Source organism: Desarmillaria tabescens (assembly GCF_030435595.1).
Source record: "Desarmillaria tabescens strain CCBAS 213 chromosome Unknown EV420scaffold_79, whole genome shotgun sequence".
Taxonomy (NCBI): domain Eukaryota; kingdom Fungi; phylum Basidiomycota; class Agaricomycetes; order Agaricales; family Physalacriaceae; genus Desarmillaria; species Desarmillaria tabescens.
In genome coordinates, this window is record NW_026848378.1 from 148,910 (window position 1) to 161,960 (window position 13,051).

Below are 13,051 nucleotides of genomic sequence, written 5' to 3' on the forward strand. Positions count from 1 at the left end.
TGTGTTACCGAACACAATCTGATACCAACGGGCTGCCTGGTGCAGTTTCCTGAATGCGTACTAACTGCCTGGTGCAGTGTCTGAACTGATACTGTCTGCCTGGTTGCAGTTTTACTGGTGCTAACACGGATTCTGGACTGTACTTCTGACTGTCTGTCTGTATCTTTCTGAACTGACTGCTTTCTGAATGGTTCTTGCACACAAAACGTGACCAGGTCACTAAATACAATTCCAGGTGAGTCTAGGACTCGAAGCTCTTAACCAAAACCCGTACTAATTTGCTTGGTAGCGTTCCGGGGGTCAGAAACCTCACCTCCCGCTAGTTACATGGACAGTATTTATACTATTCTACCCTATCTATATTTCCAATCTTTCCAGGTACTATTACTGCACCCGCTGACTGAGCCGGGTGGATATGAGCTTACTTCCTGACAGATATGAGCTCATATCCCGGCTCCCAGGTGAACCCAATCATGATCTTGTGCTGCAATCTGGTGTCCTGGCTCATGATACTAAGTTTTACCTGTACCGGGTCAGAGCCCCTGGTGTTACGGTTCTTGTTTCTCATCTACCCGGTGAGCCAACTGTCCACCTGAGAGACTAGGAAAGCTGCCAGGTAAGTAAAGCCATACACGATCGTTCTTTGTTTTGTTATTCTTACTTTCGGACCGATGCCATCAGGCGGCCATCAGTGCCTGGGATGCCGGTTCGGCTGGAGCCATGTGCTTTCGACCTGCCTGGACCTTCGGTCACTCGGGCTGAGTCATCGGATCACCGGTCTGTTGCCCGAGCCCTTAGGCTTGTCACGGCTGAGTCCTTACTGACGCAGTGGGGTTTAACACTTCTTGCTGTGTACCTTGCAGGTTCTTTCTTACTCGCACAGCTACAAACGTAGTTTGTAGGATAATAAAATTAAGATTTATACATGTTTTCCAAGGGTAGATGCCAGGCAGGCATATCAATATCTTGCGGATGGAAGAGAGCGTGTGCTCATGGAGTCACTGTCCTTCCTCGTGCCTTCAAATTAGCTTCGCCATGTCTGCAGGAAGCACTAGCACATATTCATTTCGATCATGTGCTCCTCCTGATAAATATAAAGACATGTCTTTATGATATAGAAAAAGACCACGACGAACATAATCTTGTTGCCAGTGATAAAATAGAAAGGGTCTTCAAGAACCAAACTTGATGATTTTCGTTTCTTCATCATCTTGAACCTAGCTTCGTACCAATGGAAATACTGTTGTAATGGTAACGTGATCCATGGCAGACGTTCGACCAAAGGTAGCCTATGGGAACAACACGGGAAGAAAGGATGCACATTGTGTATATGAGATCGACCGGTGAAGTGAGAGCGCAGTGAAGGTAGACAAGGAAGGTAACCCCAGGTATGGAGGGCGAACGGACCGGGGTTTCGGAGTGAGGACTGAAGTCACGCACGTGGTACGTTAGTGTGACCGTAACGGTTACTATTAGCCCTCTGCTTTTCACTGTCACCACGGGCGCATACAGACAAATACTATTCCGCATAGAGGTGAAAATATCTGAATATTTGGTTGCGAATATCACTACAAGTCTTTCTGTCACACTACTGGCCGCATGAATCGAGGAAATCCGATGTTCTCAGCTCGCTCCCTGGACCCTGGTGCACCAGTATATTTCTCTATTTTTCGACGCTCAAGGATGATGTACACGTGCACGAACTCACTAATGTAGGTCTTCCTTCTACAGTTGGTCACTCTCCGATTGTATTTCTATAGAATTACGCTTACATCGAACTAAATCTTCTGGGCGCCCTTCGACTTGAAGTATCACACTCACTTTCGATCTTGCCCACTAAACTTCTACGCTTTTGGAGGACAACTGTGATGGAATTGTGGCGAGCGAACAGAGGAACAGCCACTTTCCGGTGTTGATCTGTTTCTCCACGGAAGGTGGAAAAGTTGCAATGCCACACTCGTCACTGATCAGATAACCACGATAAACGGTGAAGCCTACGTTGTACTTTTTTCAGAGTGCTCATCTGGAATATGGTGCTCATAAGGGAACTAGGATGCGGACCAGTAGCACTATGTTAGAGTTCTTGTCGCACCCTCGTCGTGAGCAGGAAACCGGAGAACGCACGACTCTGTTCATCACGATATAGAAGCAAAAAAATATGGAGGTTAGCAGCACTACTACTGCTTTCTCCATCTTGCCCAAGCGAAGGCTAATTATCGTTACTTGCAGATACCGACGGGAGTGAGAAGAAGCGCAAGCGTCAAATGGCTTCGCGATTGCATGCGTGATGCAAACTTTGAGAAGGCACTGACTTTTAGAAAAAGGACTGCTCATACGGTAAGCTCGTCTTTCTTGACAAGACCTAAGGCTTATTACCCCACCCGTAGGCACCACCATGAGAAAGTGCCACAGGTGTATGTCCCTCCCGATCGTCTCGCGATTGAGGGATGGACGCGCGCGATACGATCATTTCCGAGTAACAATGGTACTTTCTGCTCCTTGATAGTAGTCGTCTATTAACCAAATATATACAGTACAATGACGAGCGCATCGGCCCAAGAAGCAATTAGAGAATACCAATATGCAGCAAAGGAAGATGCCAATCCTTCTGCGACCGGTCGCTTGGGGAAGACGTCTTTTTCCATCGTGCGTCACTACGACAACTTGAAATATTGTCCAGACTGTTGTCTTGGCAGGCATATCTCCCGTCTCCTTGAACCGCAGAGTTATTTCATGGCTCAAATTGATCCCGTCCCATCACCCTCCATAAAAACGACGACGCGTCCATCGTTTATTCTTCTAAACAAGGCCATCAGCATTTCGCATATTCTCTCTTTATGTCATCGGCATCAGTCTCGAATCTAAATACACCGTTGTCATTAGATCTCGTCTTGCTAGCAGATGGGCAATCGTAGACGGTGCCCAATTTTGACGTCATTTCCGAGGCATTACCAGGAATGAGTAGATTTGCTAATCAAGAGGGCCTTATCAAGGCAAGGACTTGCGTAACCCTGGTCGTTGACGGCTCCGGTCTAGATTTTATGCGCCTATAGTCGGTTCCAAGGATGATATTCCTCGTCTATTGGGTCTGTCGGGCAGAAGCACTTCCTGTGCCTGGGGCCATGTATAAGATCTTGAATTGATGACCGGCGATGGTCATAAAATGTCACTGCGTCCTTTTGCCCTACTAAGCTCATCAAATATGCTAATTCTTCCTTAGATTGATTTGCTTCATTCCTGAGGCATTATGCAGCGGTTTTGGTGGCGGGACTCTATGGGCTTGCCGTTCTTCAACCTTTCGAAACATTTCTTGCATGGATGTTGGGCGTATTTCGAAATGACCATGTCTGACGGCTATTGCTTCGTAAAAGACACTGACTCAAACCGAGGCGCGACAATATCTGCTCGTATTGTATCGATAAGAAGGATGCGACCGTCTATAAGGATGGAGAGCGCTCGTACAACAGTCAATGGGCATCCCCTTGTCCTTCGTTGATGTCCCCCTCTCCAGGGCCGGCTAGGGGCCTATTGCTCTTCCATGCCATGCGGTGTGCATACACTTCACATCGCACACCACGCCCTTCATCCGACATTAATCATTTGGGATTGAATGCCCTCCGTTTCCGACCGACTAAGAGAAGACACCGGGATCTGTCATACAGGAAGCCTACGGGCAAGCGAAACTAGATATGCGGTATGTACGTAGTCCATCTTACGGTATGAAAAGCTAACTGTGGCAAGGAACGTAGCTGCATGAAAGCAAGTACAATCAGGAAGATCCGTGCCACAATATATGTGACTGCGCCAACAGCTGAGATTAAGGACAGAATGTATGCCCAAAAGTCCTCCCCCACACTTGCGTCTGATTGTGAGCGTAGAAGAAGTCGTAGCACCCTCCATTGCCACTGAGGATGTTCCCATTTACGCATCAGAGCATACACAGCGATATTGCTTGCTGTGGGGAGTCCAACCAAAGCCGCTAAACATGAGAACCGCCAAAGCATCATTTCAGCATGCGATGGAAAGTAGAATGACCAAGCGATGCAATGCAATGCCCCGAATAATGACCCGACGCTAACTGTGATCAAAAAGCGTTGTGACGCGTTGTCTGTACCCGATGAAAATCAAAAGGTGCCGTTTTCAACGTTCGTATGTCCTCCCTCGTCTGTAGGCTCCCCCGAAACGACTGCTGCTATCCCCGCCAAAAACCATTCCAAGCCATCGGTGACCATTTTCACCGAAAGACGCCTGATCTTGGCCATTGGAGATGCATGTTCCCCCTGATCCTTCATGTCCGGCTGTTGCCTACATTCACTCTCGTCCAGCCCGTCCAAAGGTATGTGATACATGACGTTGAGCGGCTTATACCACCACAAGCAGTATGTGATGATGCTGAGGCCGGAGAACGCGAGTGCCGTCATCTCAATGAGCGTAATAGGAAGATCCTGAGCTGCTCGAGCGACGCATTGCGTGATGAACCAGGATATTTGGAGGATGGAAACCATTTTCGACAACGCGTCGCCTTTGTTCTTGTCTTGTATTCTCTCGGAACTGATCACTGCTATGTCTCCCAATAGATTTAGTTGAGAGTTGAGCGTTTTGAGATCCACAAGTTTCCTCTGGCGGGTGTAGTAGAACCCACCCATACTGAGAAAAAAACCGTGAGCCATTGTTAGATTCCCTCTCTTCCAATCCGGGGAGGCATCTTCCTCGTTCCTTCTCCATCCGGGGAGTGCTGATAAGATAGATTGTCCTGAGAACCTCCAATGTAAGTCCGATGGCTGAACTCCTCGTAAGGGGAAACACTCACCATGGCACACCTTCCACGCCACTATGAACTGTTCTGCAGCCCATGCTACAATAACCTCTGGTGCCAAAAGGGCAATGGCCACAATTTTCATACGTTCAATGGCGAAAAATATTGCTCTATTCGTGATGTTACGTCTGGGAACATTGGGATGTACGGCAAGCCAAGTGCATGCAAAGACCGTGGCGAGGCAGCTCCATACTATACTTGACAAAGTATGCCGGTCGTCGATGCACACAGTGATGTTTTCTCCATCACCGACAGTTGCTTCTGCGGCATACCCATGAGAGAGGGATAACAGAATGAGAATAACTGTCAAGGTTCGATACATTTTCGCGATTCGAAGGACCTTGACAAGTATTAGAACGCCCCGTAGAATTTAAAATCATGATTGGGACACACCATTATATTTTGACAGAGGGAAATAGGCCGAGAGAAACGTTTTTGGAACCAGAATTTTCTGAAGTCTGTGTTAGAATACTGAACGGTGAATAAAGTACCCCAAAGATTCGCACGAGAGATCTGTGGAGAGTATTCCTTTCCAAAGATCGAGCTTGAGGAAGTGAGAAGGACCTTTATTGATAACCAGTCGAACGGGTGAGTTTTTTTGACGAAAGGACACTGTGAGAAGTGAACGGTTGATGAATGTGAGGAAAGGGAAGTTATCGTACAGACAAACAGAGATGGCCTCCGGTTTAAAGAGATGCTAGTGTCTTACTGCACTTGCATGTGAAGAACACATGTAGGACTATCCTTTACTCCAGAGTACCTGGGGCTAACAAACATGAGTTTCATTGTGGTTTCTGAACAGCATCACGGGGTGGCGCAAGAAGAGGTAAAATTAGAACGTCGAATGCAAAGGCGTGATCTGCTTCTGCTGGTGAGTCATCCTTCGTGAATTTCAGAATAGGAATTCAGGTTTTAATTTTTCGTTGCAAAGTCGTCCCTGTGACGCTGAGAGGGATGTCCTACGAGAATTTGGGTCAGGTGGGCAAAAGGGATAGTTTTTTACGTACATATCCAGGCTATTTTTCAGACTAGGATATCTATAGCGCTGTGAGTGAACGATCGTCGAAGCAATTGACAAGTGGAATGTGAAAATTACAGCTGCTTGCTTTTGATCCGTGCACGGTTTCCGACTTATCCCGGTGAGCCGGCCGTTCAACAAAGTGAAGCCAAACAAAGACGCTTCTTTGCCTCCAATTGTCAGTGGCACTCACATCGGTGCCTTGCTCTGTTCCTCGATCCTTTCTCCGCAACATGAACCGGGGTCCTAGAGTACTACAGTAAAATTCATCTCAAGAAAGACTTCTTCTTCCATCGGCGCATGGATCACATTGTACCAATTGGTGATAGCTACGGGAGGACCACCCTGTCCACTCGCTGTTCCACAGACTTTGTGGCGTTGGGATTACGACATCGTAAGTTGTCGCCATCACTGCTGGGGTGTGCCGGTCTTTTGACCCGAAAACCAGCATGCAAAAACCGGTACTGTTTTGGACATGTCTTTGGCCCAGAAGATTTGGTGCAAAAAGACCATAACAAATATAGCGCACTTTGTACTTAATTTTTTGTATCTGTATTTCAACCGAAAAAGAGCAAATGGAAAACATGCGGTCTTTGGACAGATCTTCGATCCAGTGGTCTTTGGAAACCAAAAACCTCTGATCTGATTACTGGTCTTTGGTTTGGTCTTTGGAACTGGTCTTTTGGGCAAAAAGACCAGAGGAACAAAGGAAAGAACAAAGGAAATGATCCAAAGACCAATACAAAAACCGATCAAAAGACCGAACCAAAAACCAGTAATCAGATCGGAGGTTTTTGGTTTCCAAAGACCACTGGATCGAAGATCTGTCCAAAGACCGCATGTTTTCCATTTGCTCTTTTTCGGTTGAAATACAGATACAAAAAATTAAGTACAAAGTGCGCTATATTTGTTATGGTCTTTTTGCACCAAATCTTCTGGGCCAAAGACACGTCCAAGACAGTACCGGTTTTTGCATGCTGGTTTTCGGGTCAAAAGACCGGCACACCCCAGCAGTGCATTGTAGCGCTGACTACGGATAAATCGTTGATACAGGTCCATATGAACATGCATCTAGCTGCCCAGGAATTCTTCACCGGTACTCTTTGATCACCGACCGATAAGATGGGGAAAGTCATACATATGTGTTACTTGTCTTTTCTTGGTCGAACACGCCGAATAGAAGTTTGCAGTGGACACGTCGCCTGGCTCTGGTGATCTTTGGTAAGGGTTTCATTCCATTTAAGTATTTGAAGGCTCATACAAAATGTACCTCACTGTTGAAGGTTGCAGCTAACATATTCGGCTTTGCGAGCTACATAGTCAGGCGCTTTCAGAATTTCGCCACACCCGCCAAGGCTCCTCATCACCATTAGTCTTAATTCCCTGAGTGAGTTGTGATGAATCGCGCTTCATCAGATCTCCTGAAAAGTCGTTCATCATGTCAGGATTCCCAGATAAACGTTAGACCATCAGCGTTTAGCTCACCACTAGTGCTCATTGGCCGAAGCTCAGTATAGGTATATTGACCATCATCCAATGAAAAGCTTAGTTAATGATAGAGCCTTTGTCAGAGAGTTTCCGTAATATATCTCCAATGTCAGTAACAGCTGAGCATGGTGATATTGGACAAGCTACGAAGTTCACTCCCTTGAATAATCTTTTCATCTTGAAAGACGATTACCAAAGTCGCTGCTTGGTGCATCGAAGGAAGTCAGGACGTGTTGGCCGCTACGTGTGAGAGGCCTACGATTCCAGTACTAGCTTCAGCATTGGTAGCCTGCTCGCTCGCTCACCATACTCACTGTACCTGGACCATTTATACAGTTCCTCCAGGGCCTCATCAGCGCAACCATCAGCAGTGACTTCGATCTAGTCCGGTCCATACAAAGAAGAGAGGAGGGTAAGACAAAGATCCCCTTTTGAAGGCTTGTCCGGCGTATGCAAATTTGATCGCGAATCCCAGCGTTTGGCGAATTATCACGGTATCTATCTCTCTTCGTTCTCCCTTCCTTTATCTAATATTTATTTCAATAGCTACCATTCTTCACAATCGAGCACGGTATCCAGCGCCCATGGTATTGATATCGACACTTCATGGTGTCTCGCTAACTCAGCCCTAGACTAAAGGGATCCGATTCCAATTTATCTTTTCGCATCGCAACTCGCCTTAACGAGCACTGAAGTCCGCAAATATCAGTCTCAACGTCAGGATCCGAGAAGTTCTCCACCAACGGCGCGATCACCTCTGCTTCGCCGTTGATGAGAGTTAGCCCATACTAAGGTCGTGTCTGGGCTTCAGCCGGTTGCGCGTCTTCACCAAAACAACAGTGGCCTTATCTGAGACGACATCCTGTGGAGGGGGTAGTCTTAGGCATGTATATTTTCAGTATAATCAATATGAGATTATGACGACCATCGAACCCTGCAAGGACTGAGCATGATGTCACTTACAGATTACAATAAAGGCCAATGATAACGTACAAGAAAAGGCGGCGTTGGTCACTCGTTCACGTCTGACTTGCAAAGATTCAGAAGATGGATAATTCAATGAACAGCGTCAGAAATGAACTCGACTCCCTATTACAGTGATTATTCGCGAGTGCGAATCGCGCATAATGTTGTAACCACACTGCTGACGATGAACGTTAACATCGGTACTGCTAAAACCTGAGTTTTTGCTCTCCATGCTGTGTAGAAATGAACCTCTTTCGACTCCAGACAAAAAGTTGCACCACCACTATCAATTGGCCGAGTCGAACCTGGAGGACAATTCCATGGCGGCAGCTCTTGTGCGGTTTTCTGCATTCGTCTCAGCCACAAGGGCTCGCAGTGGAAAATATGGTGGTATTCATATCACGATTGATGTATGGAAATCGTCAGTCATCCTCACCTAACCGATACTATGCTAGAGCAAAACATCCGAGTATGAGCTGTTGCGGTATTTTCATGTCAATTTTGAACCTTGAAATGGTACGTAAAATGCTTACTGAAAGAGAACCACCCATAATCTCCTGCAGGGAGCGGATCCGTCGACAGAGGGTGTATTTCTTCACCTACAGGCATGATAGCATACGACATGACACCGTATGGCTGTATAGTCACTCTCTTTAGCGAGAAATCGCACCAAACATGTTGACTCAATTCTTTTGTCCATCTTTTCAAAGTGGAGCAGGAGATGGGCGTTCGGCGCGAGTTAAACCCTATGTGAATATTCGTCAGAAAATCCAAGCGCCCGCGTCAGACAGAATTCATTTCACCAATACTGAGGACTGAGGTAAATGTATCTGCCCAGATGAAAGTATCGTGCTCGAGGGAAGAAGATTGCCAAGAGAGTATATGTGAAGTTGGGCGATTCATGGTGGTTTGCATTCAGACCGTCTTTTCCTCCTGGAAGCTTTTAGATAAAATGCTTATATCAGCAGCCTTCATTCTCTTGACCGGCCTGAGTTGTGGCTCTGGTCGTCGGGTGTCCCTCGATGAACGATTTTATTGCCGTGTTCAGACGGTTGTATTAACAGCTATCTCACACACTTTGCCTGAGATCGTCCATATATCTATATCCAATTTCCATCGGCGTTCCGCCGATTTCCCAGAAATTAATTGGAAGGGTCCATCCTGGACATTCAGTCAGGTCAAGTTCAAATCCTTCGTTGCACTAATTGAATTCTATGACTTTCATGGCCCTTTCTCCCTTTTCAGCACTCGCATTTCGGTCATCAGAGCCATCCGTGGAGGATATGTGGTGTATTCATTCCATCATAAATGTACGGACTTTGTAAGAAGTAAGCCACCCTAACGTTCCGTCGACATCATGTTATGTGCATAGTGTCCGAATCCAAAATATCGTATTAGTTTCATTCTGCTTCCGCCATTCTACCCCTCATGACTTCTTCCCATATCGCTTGCCCAAGTACCGTGTGCCGTCGTGGATCAGAAAGAGGAACCATCTCGTCGCCATCTTCCCCTTCAACACCAAGTTCGCTCATCATATTACAGATAGTCCCTACACTGTAGTCCTCTCTGATGTCACCATCAAGGAGGTTAACTCTTAAGACATATGGAAATGATATCTAAGAAACATCTCGAACTGAGGGTCTAGTACACCGTGGGGAGCCATATGCGTAGGAAGGAGGTGGCGAGCTACGCCTATCTCACGGAAGAGGATGATACGATATTTGTCCTGCAATTACTTAAGTACCGCTAGACAAAGAGAATAGAAAGATATACGTACGTCTATATCAACACTGAAAGCATTGTCTTGAAAGTACGGAATGAGATCCTGATGTAGGAGTATGGCATTTGAGGGTACTTCTAAATCTTCGCGATCCAGGCCAGATTTCTCTGTAAGGCTTGTAGGAGGGAATACCTTGGGGCAGGAGAATGAGAGAAGGCATATAGGTAAGAGAAAGAACTCACTGTTCGGTGATAATAGGGAGGCACAATCCAAGTTACCGCAGTCTTTCCCAAGGACTGGTTACTGGTAACGAGACAACAGTCTTGATCGCGCTGGCGGACTTGGTCCTTGATAGTGGATGGCACGTCAAACTGGAATTTCTTCAGCATAATTTTCGACAATAGACGAAGAGAGTATCGAACCATTGTGCGTGGATCACTATATTTCGCGTATTGATTCCTGCTCTCTATGATATGGTGCTGCATTTCTTTGAACGAATACATAATCCCGAGGTGTACAATACCCAGAAATGCACATGCACCATCTGCGCAATGGTCATTCAATGTCAAGAATTATAATAGTACAGAAAACACTTACTAGAAAGGATCCACCCGTAATCTCCTGGAGAGATCGGGTCCGTGGATAGAGGGGAGATTACTTCGCCTATGGGCTCAATGGCGGAGGTCATGACTCCGTATGCATATACAACGGCACATCGTAATGAGAAATCTCTCCAATTCCCTGGATTCAGATCATTCGTCCATCGTTGCAAAGTAGCGCAGGAGATGGGCATAAGATGCGAGTTGAATCCTACGTGAAGATTTGTCAGTAGAGTCGAAATGAAAATCTGAAAGGAGCTCATTATACCAATAATGAGAGCGGTCGTAAATAGGTTTGCCCAGATAAAAGTGTCACGTGCGAGAGAAATGGACTTTGACGAGAGTATATGTGTAGTCGGGCGATTCATGATGGTTTATCCAGAACAAAACGAGCCCAGAAGAGGCGGATCGGTAATTGCCGAATACTTCCTTTTCAAGCCATTATGGTCTTAATTTTCAGCACGAGCTCCAACTAACTAAAGTAAAGCCGTTGATTTGAGAACCTTCATCGACATGAAGCATCAACACTGGACTCAGAATTTGTGACTTTCCCTCGAACTTTCACCCCTTTTACAACTGTTAGCCACTAACTCTATCGACTTAGATCGTACTAGGATCGCTACTCGCACTTCGGTAGACGGTACTCTAGTAAGTCAAAGGCGATGAAAGTCGATGGGACAAGTAGTCACGAAGAACGGAGTTCGATGTTAGGTAGATTAAACCTTAGCCGAAGCTGGGGTTTAGACCAGCTGAGGCTCTACTTAAATACACGTTGGTAAACTAAAAATAGTACTGTGAGAATGTGTCCGTCCTGATCGCAAAGGAGTAATCAGGCTGAGTAATATGAAGGAAAAAGAAAAGAAAAGAATAAATCGTAACATTACCCCCTCCTTAAGACTCATTCGTCCCGAATGAGAATGTATTCCCTCCTACACCGTAAGTGCCTCTTCAAGACATGTTTGTTACGAAAGAGTCCTCTGACTCTGACTCTTCCCCGCCAGAATCGTATGAAGCGATGTCGGAGGCTCGTTCATCATCATCCCAATTTTCGGTTACTTTCTGGAGAAGGTTCACATCGCCCTTGTCGTCTGACGGAGGATCCAGTAGGTCGGGAGGATCTTTATATGGTCGATCTTCTTGCCGCGAGGCCTCGATTTCGAGTTTCCGTCTCCTTAAATAGGAGTCTCGTACCCGGGGGTCATCGGGCTCGTGTTTTACATGGGGCCATGGGTACGGTACGAGGGGGCCTGCCTCACTGGGATGATCACGCATGTATCTTTTGTTCTTCTCCAAGAGCGCCTCGTCCATGGTTTCGAAGATGTCGACCATCAGTCGTTTGTTAGACGAACTGAAGGATACCTGTCCTGCACTCCGACCCGCGTCCGATCCGGCTACTTCCCCTACCACGTTGAGCCTTTCCGAGTGTCTGGAAGCGGTACACTGGGAGGATGGAACGGTTACGATGTCCGTTACACACGGGGTGTCCGATTCATGGTAAGTTATTGGGAGGTTTCTAGGTATTTCGGTGTCCCTTCCTACTGTTCGGCCGTATTTGTCCACTTCCCATTGAATTTTACGAAGTTGGGCTTCATACTCGTTGACGAGCTCCTCTGCATTGGCCATGTCAGATCGTTTCAGCCACGAGTTTTCTTCCGAGGGGTAACCTTTCCATTTGACCAGGTACTCGGTTATCACATGGCGGTTTCGTCCCCGTCCTACGGTTTTGTCGCGCTGACCCACGATTTCCTCCACCTCGTACTCTTCTTCGTCATCAATTAGCTCTGGAGGTGGTCGTTCTGGTCGGGGTTGGTTGGGAAATTCAGGCGTCCGGTAGGGCGTCAGTAAGGATTCGTTGAATCGATTGTGAATTTTCCAGCCCACGGGAAGTTTGAGTTCATAGGCCGAGGCGCCTTTCTTTGTGGCAATGGTAAAGGGTCCTACACGCCGGTCTCCGAGCTTTTTGGTGGGACGAGGAAGGTTTAAGTTGGTTGAGTCCAACCATACCTTGTTGCTGACTTGGTATTGCACCGCTTGGCCTTTGTGTTTGTCGTAGGCTTTTTTCATGGACTCAGCTGCTCGTTCCAATGACTCCCTTGCCTTTTCTTGCACTTCCTGCATACCCTGAACCAGTTTGGCGGCCGCTGGTACTATGTCCGGGCGCTGGGGGGTTCTGATGACCTGACCGTCCCTTCCGAATACCACCTTGTATGGGGAGAAGCCGGTCGCTGAATGCTTTCGATTGTTGTGTGTGAAGGCGGCTAACAGCAACCATTCGCTCCAGTCGTCCTGCCGGTAACTAACGAACATTTTGAGATACTTTTCGATCTCTTGGTTAACCCTCTCTGTCTGTCCGTCCATCTGAGGATGATAGGCAGTGGAAGGGTTTCCCGTCACGCGAAGTAGAGCGTAGAATTCCTTCATGAACTTGGATATGAAGACTGCCC

At 46.8% G+C, this 13,051-nt stretch overlaps 2 protein-coding genes across 2 annotated transcripts; both read right to left on the reverse strand.

Annotated features, from left to right (window-relative positions):
• Positions 1 to 4,331: 4,331 nt before the first annotated feature.
• Positions 4,332 to 5,033, reverse strand: EV420DRAFT_1227964 (uncharacterized protein; the record flags this gene model as incomplete). The annotated part of the gene is made up of 2 exons (XM_060466521.1): positions 4,332 to 4,709; positions 4,821 to 5,033. Coding segments are annotated over 2 exons (591 nt in total), but the record flags the coding sequence as incomplete, so codon positions are not given.
• A 4,655-nt stretch (positions 5,034 to 9,688) lies between these two features.
• On the reverse strand, positions 9,689 to 10,801 carry EV420DRAFT_1486070 (uncharacterized protein; the record flags this gene model as incomplete). The annotated part of the gene is made up of 5 exons (XM_060470344.1): positions 9,689 to 9,881; positions 9,914 to 10,014; positions 10,066 to 10,200; positions 10,251 to 10,552; positions 10,606 to 10,801. 5 exons carry the CDS (start codon positions 10,799 to 10,801, stop codon positions 9,689 to 9,691), a joined length of 927 nt encoding a protein of 308 aa, XP_060323497.1.
• Between the last annotated feature and the right edge of the window lie 2,250 nt (positions 10,802 to 13,051).